Below are 16,625 nucleotides of genomic sequence, written 5' to 3'. Positions count from 1 at the left end.
AAGCGGCCAAAGTAGGAGGGATATTCACAGAGTTTTGTTTAATTGACCTCAGGTAGTTTTCTCTGTAATTTCTCTGAACCCCTATGGAGACTGGTGGAGGGGACACACAACAGGTTGTCAGCACGGGTGAGGTTTGATCGAATTGTCAATCTAAACCTTATCCTTTACCTTGTGTTAGTAAGACTGTCAACACGCTGAACTCAAGAGAGTTAATCAGTAACAATACAGATAAGGGAAAGCATAGTGACCACCTGAAGGATGCTCAAGGTGAGCTCTCCAGGTATGCTGGGTTCATAGATTAAAGTTCTACTTTGGCGCATGGTAGTTATGGAGGCAGTACAAAGAATGACATTTGTTAAAAGCAGGGTATGTGTTAGAAATAAAACCTGCATGGATTTCGCATCAATATTGTTACACCTTCCCAATCCCCTGCCTCAGTAATCTTGAGCCGAATGGGTCCACACCCATGGTGAAAGGTATCTGCTAGGGTGAGGGCTTTTGGAGTTTGCTCTGACGGAGATCATCAGGGAAATGGGACCCCAATGTGTAACTTGGGCACCAGCATTTGTCCTTACTCGTCCACTTTCCACAATCTCCTTCTGCAGATTTGTAGAAGCCATCACCAGTTGTCTTATTGCCTGTAGTGGGAGAGAATACAGTGTTACTTCAGGGTCACGGTAATGGATTTCTGCAAATGAGCCAAACAAGAATTCATGAAACTCAAATCTCAGAATGTCTGTCCAAATGAGCCCACTTGACTAAGAAACTATCCTTCTTCAGCACAACCTTCACATCATTTCAACATCGCTGTACAAGGAGAGAGACTGAACTCTCTCTTAAAATTAGTATATAAACAAAGAAAGAACAAAAGGAAAGATTATTTCAATTCAACCTTTAACAGGCGCATTGTTTCCATGCTTAGTAACAGGCCGTCATTTTTATCATTTGAAATCTAGCTACCTGTGGTAGTCAGTTAGCTCAGTTGGCTGGATGGCAGGTTTGTGATACAGAGTGATGCCAATTCCAGCACTCACTGAGGTTATCATGAAGGAATTTCTTTCTCAACACCTCCCCTCATCTGAAGCATGGTAGCCCTTGTGTTAAACCACCACTAGTCATCTCTCTCTGATGAGAAAGCTTCCCTATGAACTGGTAGGAGTACGGCAACTTCACCCTTACCCTTTTACCGATAAACCAATGTGTAGTTCTTACCTTCATCAGATCTGTGCAAGAGTTCAAGATTCTGCAAGAGATAGACAGAAAGGAAAATGAAGTTGCCCCATGAGCAAAAATAAAAAGCAATTTCAACTTGTTTCAAACTGGGTCGTGTCTGTGAGTGGAGGATTTCCAACTGACCTTTCGTTGACCTCAAGTTTAATTCCAGAGCTTCCTTTTCGGGCCTGGTTCATCATTTCCTGCAGATTAAATAACAATGATAAAGCGAAAAGGCTGAGTGAGTTATCAGAGTATAATCGGACAGTTCATCTCTCCAGAGAACAACATGAACAGAGAGATTTCCTAAAGCTGATAGGTTGAAACTCTTTTCATATGTTTTAAATCCTTAAGGACGTCACTTAGAGACTTCTCATGAAAGTGTGTGATAGGAATTCATTCCGTCTCAAAATAAAAACCAATATAGCTCAAGAAAACTGAAAAATGTATTCAAAGCAATGATAAAAGTCAGCAGGAAAATATCAAATATTTGTAATTGCAGTCACTGGGTATACATAGTCACTTGTAGATGTAAAATGGTTTTGAACTTGTAAGGATTGAGATACAAACCAAAAGGAAGATGGAGAGCATTAAGATAGTATTACTGGACTAATTTAGAATCATAGAAACATAAGGGCAGGGGGCGGCCATTTGGCCCTTCTATCTCCTCCGCCATTCATGATGATCCTGGCTGATCATCCAACTCAGCGCCCTGTTCACACGTTCTCCCTATATATTCTTTGGTCCCTTAAGTCCCAGGTTAATGCTCTGGAGATACAGATTCAATTCACACAGCAACTGGTAATGTGGAATTGACAGCTATGTGATGGAATTGCTGTAAAAACCCATCAGATTAACCAACATCCTTCAGGCAAGAAACTCTGCGGTCCTTGCCCAGTCCGGCCTACATCGACTGCTGGTCAGATTTCCAAAGGGAATTAACAATGCGAAACATGCTGGTTTTGCCAATTATGCCACATCCCACAAAACTATTTCTGTTTCAAAAAGGGAACTCTTGTTCTTAAGCCAGTGAACAGAGAAACAAAAGGGATTGCACAGGAAGAGGAAACCAGCCAGGGTTTCCATGACAACTCATTATCCAGTATTTCCCATTGTGAAATACATGAATGTGAATGCTTGTTCATAATGGACAAAGAGCCCAGCTCTCAATGACAATGGGCAAGAGTTTGGTAGGGGCCTGAGGAATGTTGGCCATGGTGAGGCTTGTGACAGGATTAATGAGAAGTCCAGGAAGGCCTGTCTCAATATTGGGAGCATCCAGCTCCATCCTTTCTGCCTCTCCACAGCAGTAAATTTCCATTTGAGAGGAATTATTGATTGCTAAACACCTTGTTAATGGCACAAATGGCCTTGTTGATATTCAGTTTCCTATCATAGAACACAGAACATTACAGCACAGTACAGGCCCTTCGGCCCTCGATGTTGTGCCGACCTGTCATACCGATCTCAAGCCCATCTAACCTACACTATTCCATGTACGTCCATATGCTTGTCCAATGACAACTTAAATGTACCTAAAGTTGGCGAATCTACTACCGTTGCAGGCAAAGTGTTCCATTCCCTTACTACTCTCTGAGTAAAGAAACTACCTCTGACATCTGTCCTCTATCTTTCACCCCTCAATTTAAAGCTATGCCCCCTCGTGCTCACTGTCACCATCCTAGGAAAAAGGCTCTCCCTATCCACCCTATCTAACCCTCTGATTATTTTATATGTTTCAATTAAGTCACCTCTCAACCTTCTTCTCTCCAATGAAAACAGCTTCAAGTCCCTCAGCCTTTCCTCATAAGACCTTCCCTCCATACCAGGCAACATCCTAGTAAATCTCCTCTGCACCCTTTCCAAAGCTTCCACATCCTTCTTATAACGCGGTGACCAGAACTGTTCACAATACTCCAAGTGCGGCCGCACCAGAGTTTTGTACAGCTTCACCACAACCTCTTGGTTCTGGAACTCGATCCCTCTATTAATAAAAGCTAAAACACTGTACGCCTTAACAGCCCTGTCAACCTGGGTGGCAACTTTCAAGGATCTGTGTACATGGACACCGAGATCTCTCTGCTCATCTACACTGCTAAGAATCTTACCATTAGCCCTGTACTTTGCCTTCCAGTTACTACTACCAAAGTGCATCACCTCACACTTGTCTGCATTAAACTCCATTTGCCACCTCTCAGCCTAGCTCTGCAGCCTATCTATGTCTCTCTGCAACTTACAGCATCCTTCGTCACTATCCACAACTCCACCGGCCTTAGTGTCGTCTGCAAATTTACTAAGCCATCCTTCTACGCCCTCATCCAGGTCATTTATAAAAATGACAAACAGCACTGGACCCAACACCGACCCTTGCGGTACACCACTAGTAACTGGTCTCCAGGATGAACACTTCCCATCAACAACCACCCTCTGTCTTCTTTCAGCAAGCCAATTTCTGATCCAAACTGCTATATCTCCCACAATTCCATTCCTCCGCATTTTGTACAACAGCCTATTGTGGGGAACCTTATCGAACACCTTGCTGAAATCCATATACACCACATCAACCGGTTTACTCTCATCTACCTGTTTGGTCACCTTCTCAAAGAACTCAAGGTTTGTGAGGCACGACCTACCCTTCACAAAACCGTGCTGACTATCCCTAATCAATTTATTCTTTTCTAGATGATTATAAATCCTATCCCTTATAACCTTTTCCAACACTTTACCAATAACTGAGGTAAGGCTCACTGGTTTGTAATTACCAGGGTTGTCTCTGCTCCCCTTCCTGAACATGGGAACCACATTTGCTATCCTCCAGTTATCTGGCACTATTCCTGTAGACAATGACGAGTTAAAGATCAATGCCAAAGGCTCGGCAATCTCCTCCCTGGCTTCCCAGAGGATACTAGGATAAATCCCATCCGGCCCAGGGGACTTATCTATCTTCACCTTCTGAAGGATTTCTAATACCTCTTCCGTGTGAACCTCAATCCCACCTAGTCTAGTAGCCTGTATCTCAGTATTCTCCTCGACAACATTGACATTTTCTAGAGTGAATACTGTTGAAAAATATTCATTTAGGGCTTCCCCTATCTCATCTGACTCCACACACAACTTACCACTACAATCCTTGATTGGGCCTAATCTTACTTTCATCATTCTTTTATTCCTTAAATACCTATAGAAAGCCTTAGGGTTTACCGTGATCCTATCCGCCAACAACTTCTCATGTCTCCTCCTGGCTCTTCTGAGCTCTCTCTTTAGGTCTTTCCGGGCTACCTTGTAGCCCTCAAGTGCCCTAACTGAGCCTTCACATCTCATCCTAACATAAGCTTTCTTCTTCCTCTTGACCAGAGATTCCACCTCCTTCGTAAACCACGGCTCCCGCACTCTACAGCTTCCTCCCTGCCTGACAGGTACATACTTATCTAGGACACACAGGAGCTTTTCCTTGAATACGCTCCACATTTCTAATGTGCCCATCCCCTGCAGTTTCCTTCCCCATTCTATGCTCCCTAAATCTTGCCTAATCTCATCGTAATTGCCTTTCCCCCAGCTATAACTCTTGCCCAGTGGTATACACCTATCCCTTTCCATCACTAAAGTAAACATAACAGAATTGTGATCGCTATCACCAAAGTGCTCACCTACTTCCAAATCTAACACCTGGCCGGGCTCATTACCCAGTACCAAATCTAATGTGGCTTCGCCCCTGGTTGGCCTATCTACATACTGTGTCAGGAAGCCCTCCTGCACACTCTGGACAAAAACTGACCCACCTATAGTACTCGAACTATAGTGTTCCCAGTCAATATCTGGAAAGTTGAAGTCCCCCATGACAACTACCCTGTCTCTCTCACTCCTATCGAGAATCATCTTTGCTATCCTTTCCTCTACATCTCTGGAACTATTCGGAAACCTATAGAAAACTCCCAACAGGGTGACCTCTCTTTCCTGTTTCTAACCTCAGCCCATACTACCTCAGTTGACGAGTCCCCAAACATCCTTTCTGCAACTGTAATACAGTCTTTGACCAACAATGCCACACCTCCGACCCTTTTACCATCTTCTCTGTTCCTATCAAACAAGCTCAACATCGGGAAATCTCAACATGGAAAACAGAAGAGCGAGCACCTGCAGGTTTGGCTAGGTCCCCACGACCCACTCCAAAGGACCTCCACATTGGACACTGAGCACCAACGTCTCAGGACACAATCCATGGGCACCGGCCACTTGCACCGCACATCCATAGGTGTGTGCCAGCCTCTCAGAGCCCTAACGGCACATCTCCAATCAACTTACAGGATGCTTCTGCATTTCAATACTGCTCCTCACACTGCACCAGTAACTGTCATTGTGAGGCTACTGCAAGGACACTGTGTGCTCAGGGCCACAGACCAGGCTACAGCTCCAGGCTTCTCACCCGCTATCACGGCGCAGATTTACTCCAAGACTCAAGCCATCCTTGGTTGGCCTTTTCTGTGCTTTGTCTCTTAGCCAGAGCTACCAGGCTCATATTACTTCTGTCCTGCCTTGCTGTTCAACACAGATACAAACCTAAAAGGAGGCTTGTCATTGCGGTTAGCAGGTCTCAGTCCAGTCAAGACAAATAGCTTCCACAGAGGGCCCAGGTACAGCAAGTCAATGGCAACCTCCAATACCAGTCCATAGACTTCTACACAGTCATATGGAAACTTGGGACGGTCAGACTCAGGGTCCTCTCCACACAGGGGGTGAGCACACCACCTGCCCTGACTGGGGGCTGCTTTCCTCCTGGAATGACAGTGAGAGAGAGAGAGGCAGGAAAGACAGAGTTCAAAGTGGGTGGCACAGCTAGTACTTTTGGTAAAGGTGGGGAGATTTCCTGAGTGAGGACATAGCAGGGTTGGTGGGGGAGACCTGAGGGAAGACATTGCAGGCGATGGTGAGATTGGGAAGTGGGTGCAGGAGCAGAGAGAGTGAGTGTGAGGGATCACAAAGGAACTGGTGGTACTTATGCTGGCAGAATGGACAAGGGCATTGATCCCTACAGACTGCTGAGGGGGCACTGACACATAATGGCAGCCTCAGACCCAGCCTGAGCTGGTGCCACAGCCTTTCTTGCTGGTGCTGAGAGAACGGCACATCCTGGGTTGACCCTGCAGCAGGAAATCAGATCCTCACCTTCAAAGCGGGGCACCAATATCACCCTGTCTGCCATGTCCAGGACAAACGTCAGGAACAGTACTGGGTTTCACAGACGGGCACTGCTTGCCCAAGATTTTAAAAGATGGCACTGGATGCAAGGTAAGTCAGGGTAGTTAATGAGGTGAGTTTAGGAGAGAATTGGTGAGAAAACTGTTTAGGCATCACGGTGAGAATCCCACTTAAAAAAAACCTCAGTGTAGCTTGGTCAAAAGAAATGAGAGATTCAGTCCAATGTGTTATTGTCCTTTGCTGTTCATGTCCAAACCAGCAGGTGGTGCACAAGAGCAACATCTGACACAAGCATTTACAGCTCTCCACAATGGCACAGTTTAAGAGACCTTGGCATTTAAGAATTCAAGAATTCATGCTGTGCTACCCAACTCCTGCCATCTGATGCTCCACAATATAATAATTTAATATACTAGCAAATTATAGGAAGTCTACCGCAGAAATACACCGGAAACAATTACAGAAATGGAGTATTAGTTCTGTGTTTAAGTCTTAGTGACTAACACATGGCCCTTTTTAAATGTCTGTCACAAAAGGAAGCCCTTGTCTGTCCTAACTGATATCACAGAAACCACAGACAGTCCAAAAGATGCACATTATCATCTGCTACATGACCTCTCACTAAATCTCTCACATGCAGCACCCATCACATTCAACACAACAGATACTCAACTGGTTATTATACATTTCTAACACCTGGCAAGAGCTCTCAATTAAAGCTATTCTAGTGATCAAATTCAGTTATATAATGAGTACAGTTGGCTTATCAGGTTTGAGCAAAAGATTACATGAACAATTTCATTAACAATAATAATGATCATCATTAGTTTCTGGTATTCAGGGGAATCTTTGCCTGACAATACAGTCCACTGTGGTAACAGTCTACAAGGACATGACCAGGATCACAGAGAAAGACAACAGAAATTAGGTGAATTACTCCAATTCATTAAACCAAGGGAAGTTCTAATTAAAGATCATCTGAAACATTATCTCTGTTTCTCGCTTCACAGAAGCTGCCTGACCTGTTGAGTATTTCTAGCATTTGATGTTTTTATTTCATAAAGGATTTTTCCTCCATTAGAATCAGATGCTACACTACCTCAATCCTCTTCACCGCATCTTCGATAGCTGCAGATGTTTGTGCCATTTCCTTATCCACCATATCCCCAAGTTCCTCTTGTCTGATATCGATGCTCTTTGGCCTCAATTCCTGAGCAGAAGTACATTTTTTAAAAAAAATCTTGTCAACTATTTTTAAAACACAAAGCAATGCTTATTCAAAATATTTACAGATGATTATGCAGAAAATAAATTCTACTTCTTAATAAGATACTTTGACTCAAGGTTCATATCCTAAGAATCCCTAAACTGCAATAAAAATGAAACATTTGATGGTAATAAGTAACAAGATAGAATACAACATGACAAAATGTTGACAAATGTAGAAACTTTTAACGAAGCATTTATACTGCTACTTTCATATTGCTATACAGGAGGTTCCAATCCAGAAAAGGGACAGTCACAATGGAGTGTAGTGACAGGGTGCCACGGTGGTTCAGTAATTCGCACTGCTGCCAGGGACCCAGGTTCAATTCCACCCTCGGGGAACCGTCTGTGTCGAGTTTGCAGATTCTTCCTGTGTCTGCATGGGTTTCCTCCGGGTGCTCTGGTTTCCTAGGTGGATTGGCCATGCTAACCTGCCCATAGTGCCTACAGATGTGTAGGTTAATGAAATAACTACACTGAGGCCAGTATCCCATCACCAAGTCACTCTTGACTTACACATGCACACTACATGGGCTCTGACCAGCCAGCTCAGAGCCAGTCCCTAAACTGAGGACACCTTCTGAATCTCCTATTTCTATCTATCAGCCTGGGCTCCCTGATTGTCCCAGGTTAACAATCCCAATCAAGGATCTTACAGTCAATGTGATCTACATGGCCATAGTTCTAATCAGTACAGTGAGGTGGATTAGCCATAGGAAATGCAGGGTTACAGGGATAGGGCGTTGGGGGAGGTGGGGTCTGGGTGGGATGTGGACTCAATGGGCCGAAAGGCCTGCTCCCACACTGTAGGCATTCTATGATAAGTCAATTTTTAAAAAGTGCTGGTGGTTTGTTCGGGTCCTTGGATCTCTTATAAACTTAATAAGTAGCTGCTTTCTAGCACAATAAGTTCTCCAAGTTTCATGGTGGGAGCAGAAATCCGTGTGGAAAACTGCAAGCACAACAAATGAAAGATTATGGAATAAAGCAAGTCGATGGAGTGAAGATGACCTGGTTAAAGAGCAGAACAAGTGCAAGTTCAATTCTTTTGTTAATTTCCAGAGCAGCCACATACAGTGAGCTGCAGACTGCCTTCCGCAGGTGATAGGCCTCAGGCTCAAGAGCGCAGGAGCTCAGACACTGAGAAACAAGATCCACTCAGCTCTCTACCCGCAGGAGCAATTACAAACATTTTTGGGTCTTCTACAGTCTAGTGTGATGTCCCGTTCCTAGTTGAGGATTGGGGGTTGGTTTTTACCTGTCCGAGATCGAGAATTCTCTGCATCACGCTCCTCACAGCAGCTGGGTCAGCGTGAGCAATTGACTGCTTATCCTTCAGATCATTCAAATAGCGCACACTCTCATCACCACACTCTCTGCAGTTATCTGTCAATTCTGTTGGGATGAAAAGAATTAGCAGAAAAATCATTCTTAAAACTAAGCCTGTGCTGCTGTTCAAAGGATTGGACTCTCTGCATGAGGGAACAGTAAATGCTTTTTGAAGGTGAAATGTTTGCATCATCCATACTTCTTGTTTTACAGAGAGATTCCCTGGAATTTACAACGTTACAATCAGAGTTCCACCAAAGGACCTTCAGACCAAGGATGACACTAGAGCTTCAAGCAACATTGACTTATTGTAAAATCCTTCTTTGGGTTGTGTGGCAGAGTTCCACAGACTCACAACTGTCTGGGTGAAGAAATTTCTCATCTCAGTCCTAAATAGTCTATTACCAAACCTTGGGGTATAACCCCTGGTTCTGGACTACTAGTCATCAGAAACATCTTTTCTGCTTTTAGTCTCTCTTGTCCTGTTAGAATGTTCAGGGTTCTATGAGATTCCTCTCATTTATCTAAACATCAGTAAATATGGTCCTAACCAATCCAGTCTCTCTTCACGCGTTGGTCCTGCTATCCTAGGAATCAGTCCGGTAAACCTTTGTTGCACTGTCTCCATTGCCAGATCATCCTTCCTTAGGTAAGGAGGTCAAAACTGCACACAGTACTCTAAGTGTGGACTTACCATGGCCCTGTACAATTGCAGCAAGACATCCCTGTTCCTGCACTCAAATTCTCTCACTATGAAGGTCAACATACCATTTGCCTTCCCCACTACCTGCTGACTTTCAGTGTACAAAGGCATCAAGGTCTTGTCACACCTCTATTTTTCCCCCAGTCAGATTATGCCTTTCTGCTTTTGCGACCAAAGCAGATAACCTTGCATTTACCTACATTATACTTCATCTGCCCTGCACTTACCTACTCACTCAACTTGTCCAAATCACGCTGAGGCATCTCTGCATCCTCCTCACAGTTCACCCTCCCAACCTGCTTTGCGTCATCCGCAACCTAGTTCCCTCCTCTAAACCATGAAAACATTTTGACGTAAAGTGGATGCTTAAACAACGTGGGCAGCGAGTGAAGAAAGGGGGTCATCAAAACCATGGCCTCCTCCAAATAGTTTCATGGTCCCCACCTGAGACTAGTTGTCAACTGCAGATGAAATACTTGAATTGAAACTTTTAGCAGTTGCCATGGTGGTTTTTGAACCCCTGCCTGGGCACTAAACTAATGACACAACCACTGCACTGCTTGGCAGCCTCTTCCTGATAAGGGTGTTGCAATAAGAAACTCCAGGAGCAGTTAGATTCAATACTTACTGTCAGCGTGATCAGTTGGAGCCAGATGTGAAGTGGCACTGCCATTGACAATGGTATCTGCAGTCAGGTGTGCAAACCTGGTCAGTGCTTTAAGGAGGCCACTGGCATCTGCAGCAACAAAGGAAAGTAGTTTTAGACAGATGCCAAAGGGCAAGGTCCAAGCAAATACTATAGTTTGAGTGTTTCAAATCAGATTTGTTTATTTGTACAGAGCATCAAAGAGAACGAGGGAGGACTGTGGGGATGAATGAAGTTCAGAGCTGATGCTTCTTGAACAACAACACCAAAGGGAATCTTGTTTGTGTCAGTAACTTATCCTCTGATTAACCTCTCAGTATTATTAAGCAGTCATACAAAACTTTTGTGACACTTCCGTTCATAGATTTATATGAAATGATAGCTGCTTTGAATAAACTCAGGCTCTTTGATAACCGAGTGTGCTAGTCAGTGCGTGGACTGATATGAGAAGGGAACAGTCCAGATTCTACACTATGTTGGCGTCAGATTTACCACTCTGCATGGGGAACTGAAATTAGATTCATTGTGTAAACAGTTCCCAATATCCTCCCTATCAAGGAAAATACTCAATGGCCTTGCATCCCCCCTTTGTTAAAGTGCACAAGCTGATGAACTGAAGACAGGATTAAGCTCAGCTGTGAAGGCCAACACAGTGGACTAGTTCAACAATCTAGAGGCTCATGTACGGTGAGGTGAACAAAGTACTGTTGGACGACCAGCATCCACCGAATCTTACCACAGCAAAGTGTAATTGGGGAAGGGATCGACAGTGGGGAGGGGGGAGTCTAAATAAACTTTCTGTGATAGACTTTGCTGTAGGGTGAAAGAGGCCATTTGGAACAAGCAGGTGTCCCAGCCTCTGAGCTAGGAGGGAACAAGAAGAGCCAAAGATTATGGAAAGTACGTTACTCACCTTCAGAATACAGATTGGTAGTCAGAATCTTAACTTCATTAGTCAATGGTCATTTAAAATTATTGGGGTGCACTGTCCAGGAGATTGGGTGATCGTACCTGCCATGTTCTTCAAGTACTCAAAGTGTCCCTGTTGCATCAAATTCACTGACTCCAAGGCAGCTTCTGCCCTATTGATTAGGTAATCTAAAAGTGAAGGAAAAGATCAAATCGTTTTTAGTATTTGCTTTGCCATAGGCCAGGATGAGATGCACACAGTCAAGTATGGGACAAGAATGGAGCACTCTCAGATTTACACAATAAAATGGAAACTACACTAAGGACTGAAGGGGGTCTCAGATGCTAATTCTAAAGCTCCATTTTCATTTTTTGCTGTTGCCCTATAGGCTTTGCTCACATTAAAGATTATGGTCTGGAGGTCTTCAATTAATATTCAGGTAATCAATTACAACTCCTCCCCCATATCACTCTGCAAGTAGGTCCTTACTTTGTAAGAAATGCAAAGGGACAAGGTAACTGGGAGGATGAAGAGGTACATAATGGATGCTAGGTCAGTTTTATTAAAATTGATGATTAGTGGATCTCTCATAATATCATTATGTGAATTTGGAGAATAATTTTTTTATACTTTCTTAGCACAAAATTGTTTTGGAAATAATCAGTGAGCGGGTTTTAATAGACTAGATATTGAATAACATGACATGGTTAATTCCCCAGAGTAACAGCACCTCTAGGGAAGAGCGATCATAAAATAGAACATATAGAACATAGAACATTACAGCACAGTACAGGCCCTTCGGCTCTCGATGTTGTGCCGACCTGTCATACCGATCTGAAGCCCATCTGACCTACACTATTCCACGATTGAATTTTACATCCAGTTTGAATGGGAAAGGAGTGGATCTAAGACTAGTAATTTAATCTAAAATAAAAACCATGTGGGTATGAAAGCTGAGCTAGCTAAAGTGAAATGAGATATTAGGCTAGGAGATAGATCAGTAGAGAAGCAGTAGCAGAGATTTAAGGGGATAATTCAACACACTCAGGATAAGTACTATAAAGAAAAATTCCAAGAGAAGACATACCATCTGCAGTTAACCAACCAAATTAAGGGTAGCATCAAAATTAAGGAAAAAGCGTACAATTGCGCAAAGTTGACCAAACAGAATACAAAGAATAGGAGAGAAAGGCTCAAGGTTAATCAGGACATAGAAGTTTGAGTGTAAGCTCAGGCTTGTCATGAATTTAAAAACAGATAGCAAGAGTTTTTACAGGTATCAAAAAGGAAAAGAATAAATTTGTTCAATTGTGCAAAGGTTCCATTAGACTGGAAAGTAGCAGCTATAACTCCTCTTCGAGAAAGGAAGGAGACAGAAACTTGCATCACGACTATCAAGGGAATGAGTTACAAACAGTCACTAAAGAGATTGTACCCTGACACCTAGATAAACTCAAGAAAATTAGGAACAGCCAGCATGGTTTTGTGAAAGTAACATCATGTTTAACTAATTTGCTGTAATTCTATAATGGAGTAACATGTGCTGTGGGTAAAGAAAGACCCCATTGATGTACTGTTGGATTTCCAGAGGACATTTTTCAAAATTCCACATCAAAGGTATTGCAAAAATTAGGAGTACACGATATTGGGGGCAACATATTAGCATACACAGAGATTGGCTGGTTGGCAGAGAATATGCATAGATGGATCTTTCAGACTGACAGAATGTGATGAGTGGGATCTTGCACGATTCCATGTGGGAGGCCCTTTACAACTTACATCAATAACTTAAATGAAGGAATTGAAGGCATGGTGGCTATATTCACAGAAGATAGGTAGGAAAGTATTTTTTAAAGACGACAAAACCTATTTATATTTGTCTTTACCCTTTTTGAAAATCTGGCAGATGGAGCATGTGGGAAAATGTGAAGCTCGCAATTTGTCAAAAAGAATGAAAGAATATTAATTAAGCATTAGATAAACAATTGCTGAATTCTGAGGTGCGCAGGGATTTACGTGATCTCACTCATGAGTCATCAAAGGTCCAAATGCAGATACCGCAAGTGATTGTGAACTTTAATAGAAGCTCTCCTTTATTCCAAGGGGAATCGAACATTAAGGAGGTTACGCTTGAGTTATACAGGGCATTGGTGAGACCACATCTCAAATGCTGTGTCCAATTTTTAGTTTCCTTATGACCCAGAGAGGGGGATGGGGTGAGGGTTCTGGAATAAATAGGGAGAGAGGGGGAGGCGGACCAGAACCCTCACCCCATCCCCCTCTCTGATGAAGGGTCCAGGCCCGAAACGTCAGCTTTGGTGCTCCTGAGATGCTGCTGGGCCTGCTGTGTTCATCCAACCTCACATTTTATTATCTTGGATTCTCCAGCATCTGCAGTTCCCATTATCACGAATACTCTGTAAAGGTTTGTTGGCTTTTCAAAATAAGCCAGAATCAATACTTCAAATAAGTTCTGTAATTAGGTCTTGCATTGCTAACTAAATATTTAATGAAGAATGTCTGCTCAAACAGTGCCCCTTTAAAATGAAACATTCTCACAAATTGTTTTGTTTGCATAGGAACTATATTCTTCTCAGAAAAACTAAGAAATTCCTTGTAGATCAATGACCAAAGTGCCACATTACAAGAGAGCTGAAGGTGCTGCTTAAGAACTGATAGCAGGGCTCAGACCTGGTGAACTGGTGCATCTAACGTGCAGTGGGTCATCCAGCTTCGCAACTGCATCTTGAATGATGTTCTCAGCCTCTCTTACAGTTTCCTGGACCAGTTTAAATTGTTCATCCAGAAGCTTCTGCTGCAGCATTTGCTCTCGGTTTGCCTAAAATATCAATCAACATGCAGTGAGCAGCTGTTACATTTTCTGCATAAATGGCACTGGGACAAACAGGCTTCGCGTCTCCCTATCTTATCCGTCACTATCTCAGCTGTTAACACATGCTGTGTGCGTATCTAATTAATCCCACTATGCCTTCTATTGTTTCATATTAACATTATTTTAGGCAGTTGACCATCTACTGTTTCCCATTACACAGATTAGTCAGTTTCCTCTCCTGTTTGAAAATATTTCCCATCTTTTCATCTATGTTTTGCTTCAAATGCTATCATCTGTAATTCCTTCCAGTTCTCAAAAGTCTATATTCAAAGCATTCATTTATCTGCAAATTAATATTCCATTTTGATACAGATTCACAGCATTTGCAGTTGTTTCTGTAATTTACCATTAGCCATGTTCTTGATGACTAAACAATCTAGAACTTCAACACAACTTCAGGTAATAAGCAAAGAGTTTGCATTTATAGAGAAAATGTTACAATGTTGGGATGTTCTAAAGCATTTTGCAGACAATCAAAGACTGTTTTGAAGTGACGTTATAATCCAGGGAAACATAGCAGCTAATTTATGCATAACAAACTCCCACAAATAGATATTAGATCAATTTAGCTATTTTCAGTTACACTGGTTGAGGGATTAATGTTGGCTAGGATGTCAGAAAGACATTGAATAGTGCCATGGGATCTTTTGCACCATCCCTCAGGGGCAGACATTGCCTACTAACAGCACACGTGAAAAGCAGCACTCCTTCAGTTCTGCACCAAAGTGTCAGCCTGGATTTTGTGCTCTCAGGTCTCCGAGTGAGCAATGAACTTATGATCATTAGCACTGTTGCCTCCAGTTCAACTGAGCCACAGCTGATGCTTATATAATTAACAGAAAGTAGGTATCTGAAAGCTGAAATAGGAATCGCTCTGGATTCTCACCTTCTCCGTGAATTTGTCCTGGAGTTCTTCAAGTTCCCTCAAGCTCTTGTCTTTCTCAGTGCGCATCACCGTCTCTTTCTCCTGAATCATGTTCCTCAGGGAATATGCTTCTGCTTCCTTTGCAGCCACTGTTTTCCTCAGATTGTCCTTCTCTGCCTCCAGGCCCTGCAGCCTAGAATTCATCTCCGAGCCAGCCTGCAAGTGAAGCGCCAAATCCTGAGTGCTAAAAAACATCACTAATTCCACTAAATGGTATTCCAAGATAAGTTTACCTACTTTAGTCATGAAAATAGACTTCACTTCCATCAGATCTAGACAGAGATGTCGTACAACCTCTAATTCAGATGACAAAAATCAGTACTCGCTATCCCTCCCCACCACAACCATCTTTACACAGAAGATTCGGAAGGCCATTCAGCCCGCTGTACCCATGTTGGCTCTTTGCAAGTGTGGCTCCATAGCCCTTCACAGTTTCCTTTTCCAACTATATTTATGATATTGATTACACTTCTTCATGAGGTGGTGTCGGATAGTTACACTTGTGTTAACTTTGCCCGTAATCCCACTCAACAAACAGTAATGAGGAAGTGATAGTGATCCTGAGATCCTCTTATTCACTTGGGAGATGAAAACCCAGTCTCCAGAGTGAAACGCAGCAACTTAGTCCTGGCAAATTGTTGCTCTTTGTTCAGTTTATTGAGAGTCGTTGTTAGGGAAATGCAATGAGTTTTCACACTCCTGAGCTAAAGAGAGGAGAGAAACAGGCCGAATCACTGCTCCAGTGACTGACGTAACAACATACATGTATATAGGGACATGGTAATGATCCCTCCCAGTCACACAGAAAACTGCAGGCTAACAATTAAACAATGCTTAAGATAGGTGAGGTACCTGAACAGTATCCCAATATGATTTAGCACCCTCTGGGGCAGAGGGGAAGGAAACAGAGGGAAAAAATGCAACAATCCCATCGGACCACCTTGTCACCTTCTACCTCGTACCTGTTCAGAGTTCCGCAGTGAGACCTGGATGGTAGACAGTTCCTCCTTACTTGCAGCCAGTTCCCTTTTCAGCTGTTCCGTTGTAAAGTTCTGGTCCTCCAGCTGTAAGTAATGATATCAGAGAATATCAGAAAACACATTTCATTAAGGTATTGTAACTCAGCTAAGATTCATGATACAGAAGACTGGCATTCAACTGCACTATAACAAGAGTCAGACTTCAGACAATTGTATCAGAAGAAACTCAACATTTTCCTGTTGACATAACCTGTCTTTAACTCAGAATCTTGATGCATTGCAATCACATCAAGTGAGAGACACCAGTAGATACATTTTACATCATATTTAAAAGGTTAGGAATAAATCCAGAAGAATCAACTTCTGGTATTAATTATTTACACCATTATAACTCATTCTCAGAGTTTACTGTGCAAGGAAGCAATGACTTTGTCTTTTGTTAAACTATTTGAATGGCAATCAATTCATGGTTCAGAAAGCTATTTGACAGTTAAACTGAATCTTGACTCTAGAGGGCACTATCTGAAACCAAAACACCCCAAGCGTGTGGTTTTGAATATTCAAG

At 42.8% G+C, this 16,625-nt stretch overlaps 1 protein-coding gene across 1 annotated transcript in view; it reads right to left on the bottom strand.

The window, feature by feature from the left end:
• The window catches only part of LOC125464211 (huntingtin-interacting protein 1-related protein-like), a 138,466-nt gene that overhangs the window by 10,757 nt on the left and 111,084 nt on the right, over window positions 1–16,625 (bottom strand). The window contains exons 17-26 of the mRNA XM_048556408.2: window positions 16,043–16,144; window positions 15,042–15,236; window positions 13,954–14,101; window positions 11,364–11,450; window positions 10,335–10,442; window positions 8,933–9,069; window positions 7,508–7,618; window positions 1,357–1,415; window positions 1,213–1,243; window positions 576–638 (exon numbers count right to left, since the gene is read on the bottom strand). Of these exons, the coding sequence (XP_048412365.1) occupies window positions 576–638; window positions 1,213–1,243; window positions 1,357–1,415; window positions 7,508–7,618; window positions 8,933–9,069; window positions 10,335–10,442; window positions 11,364–11,450; window positions 13,954–14,101; window positions 15,042–15,236; window positions 16,043–16,144 (1,041 nt within the window). The remainder of the gene's footprint in view (window positions 1–575; window positions 639–1,212; window positions 1,244–1,356; window positions 1,416–7,507; window positions 7,619–8,932; window positions 9,070–10,334; window positions 10,443–11,363; window positions 11,451–13,953; window positions 14,102–15,041; window positions 15,237–16,042; window positions 16,145–16,625) is intronic.

Source organism: Stegostoma tigrinum, chromosome 26 (assembly GCF_030684315.1).
Source record: "Stegostoma tigrinum isolate sSteTig4 chromosome 26, sSteTig4.hap1, whole genome shotgun sequence".
NCBI lineage: Eukaryota > Metazoa > Chordata > Chondrichthyes > Orectolobiformes > Stegostomatidae > Stegostoma > Stegostoma tigrinum.
Note: the sequence above shows the minus strand (reverse complement) of the source record. Positions and strands in the feature narration are given on the sequence as shown.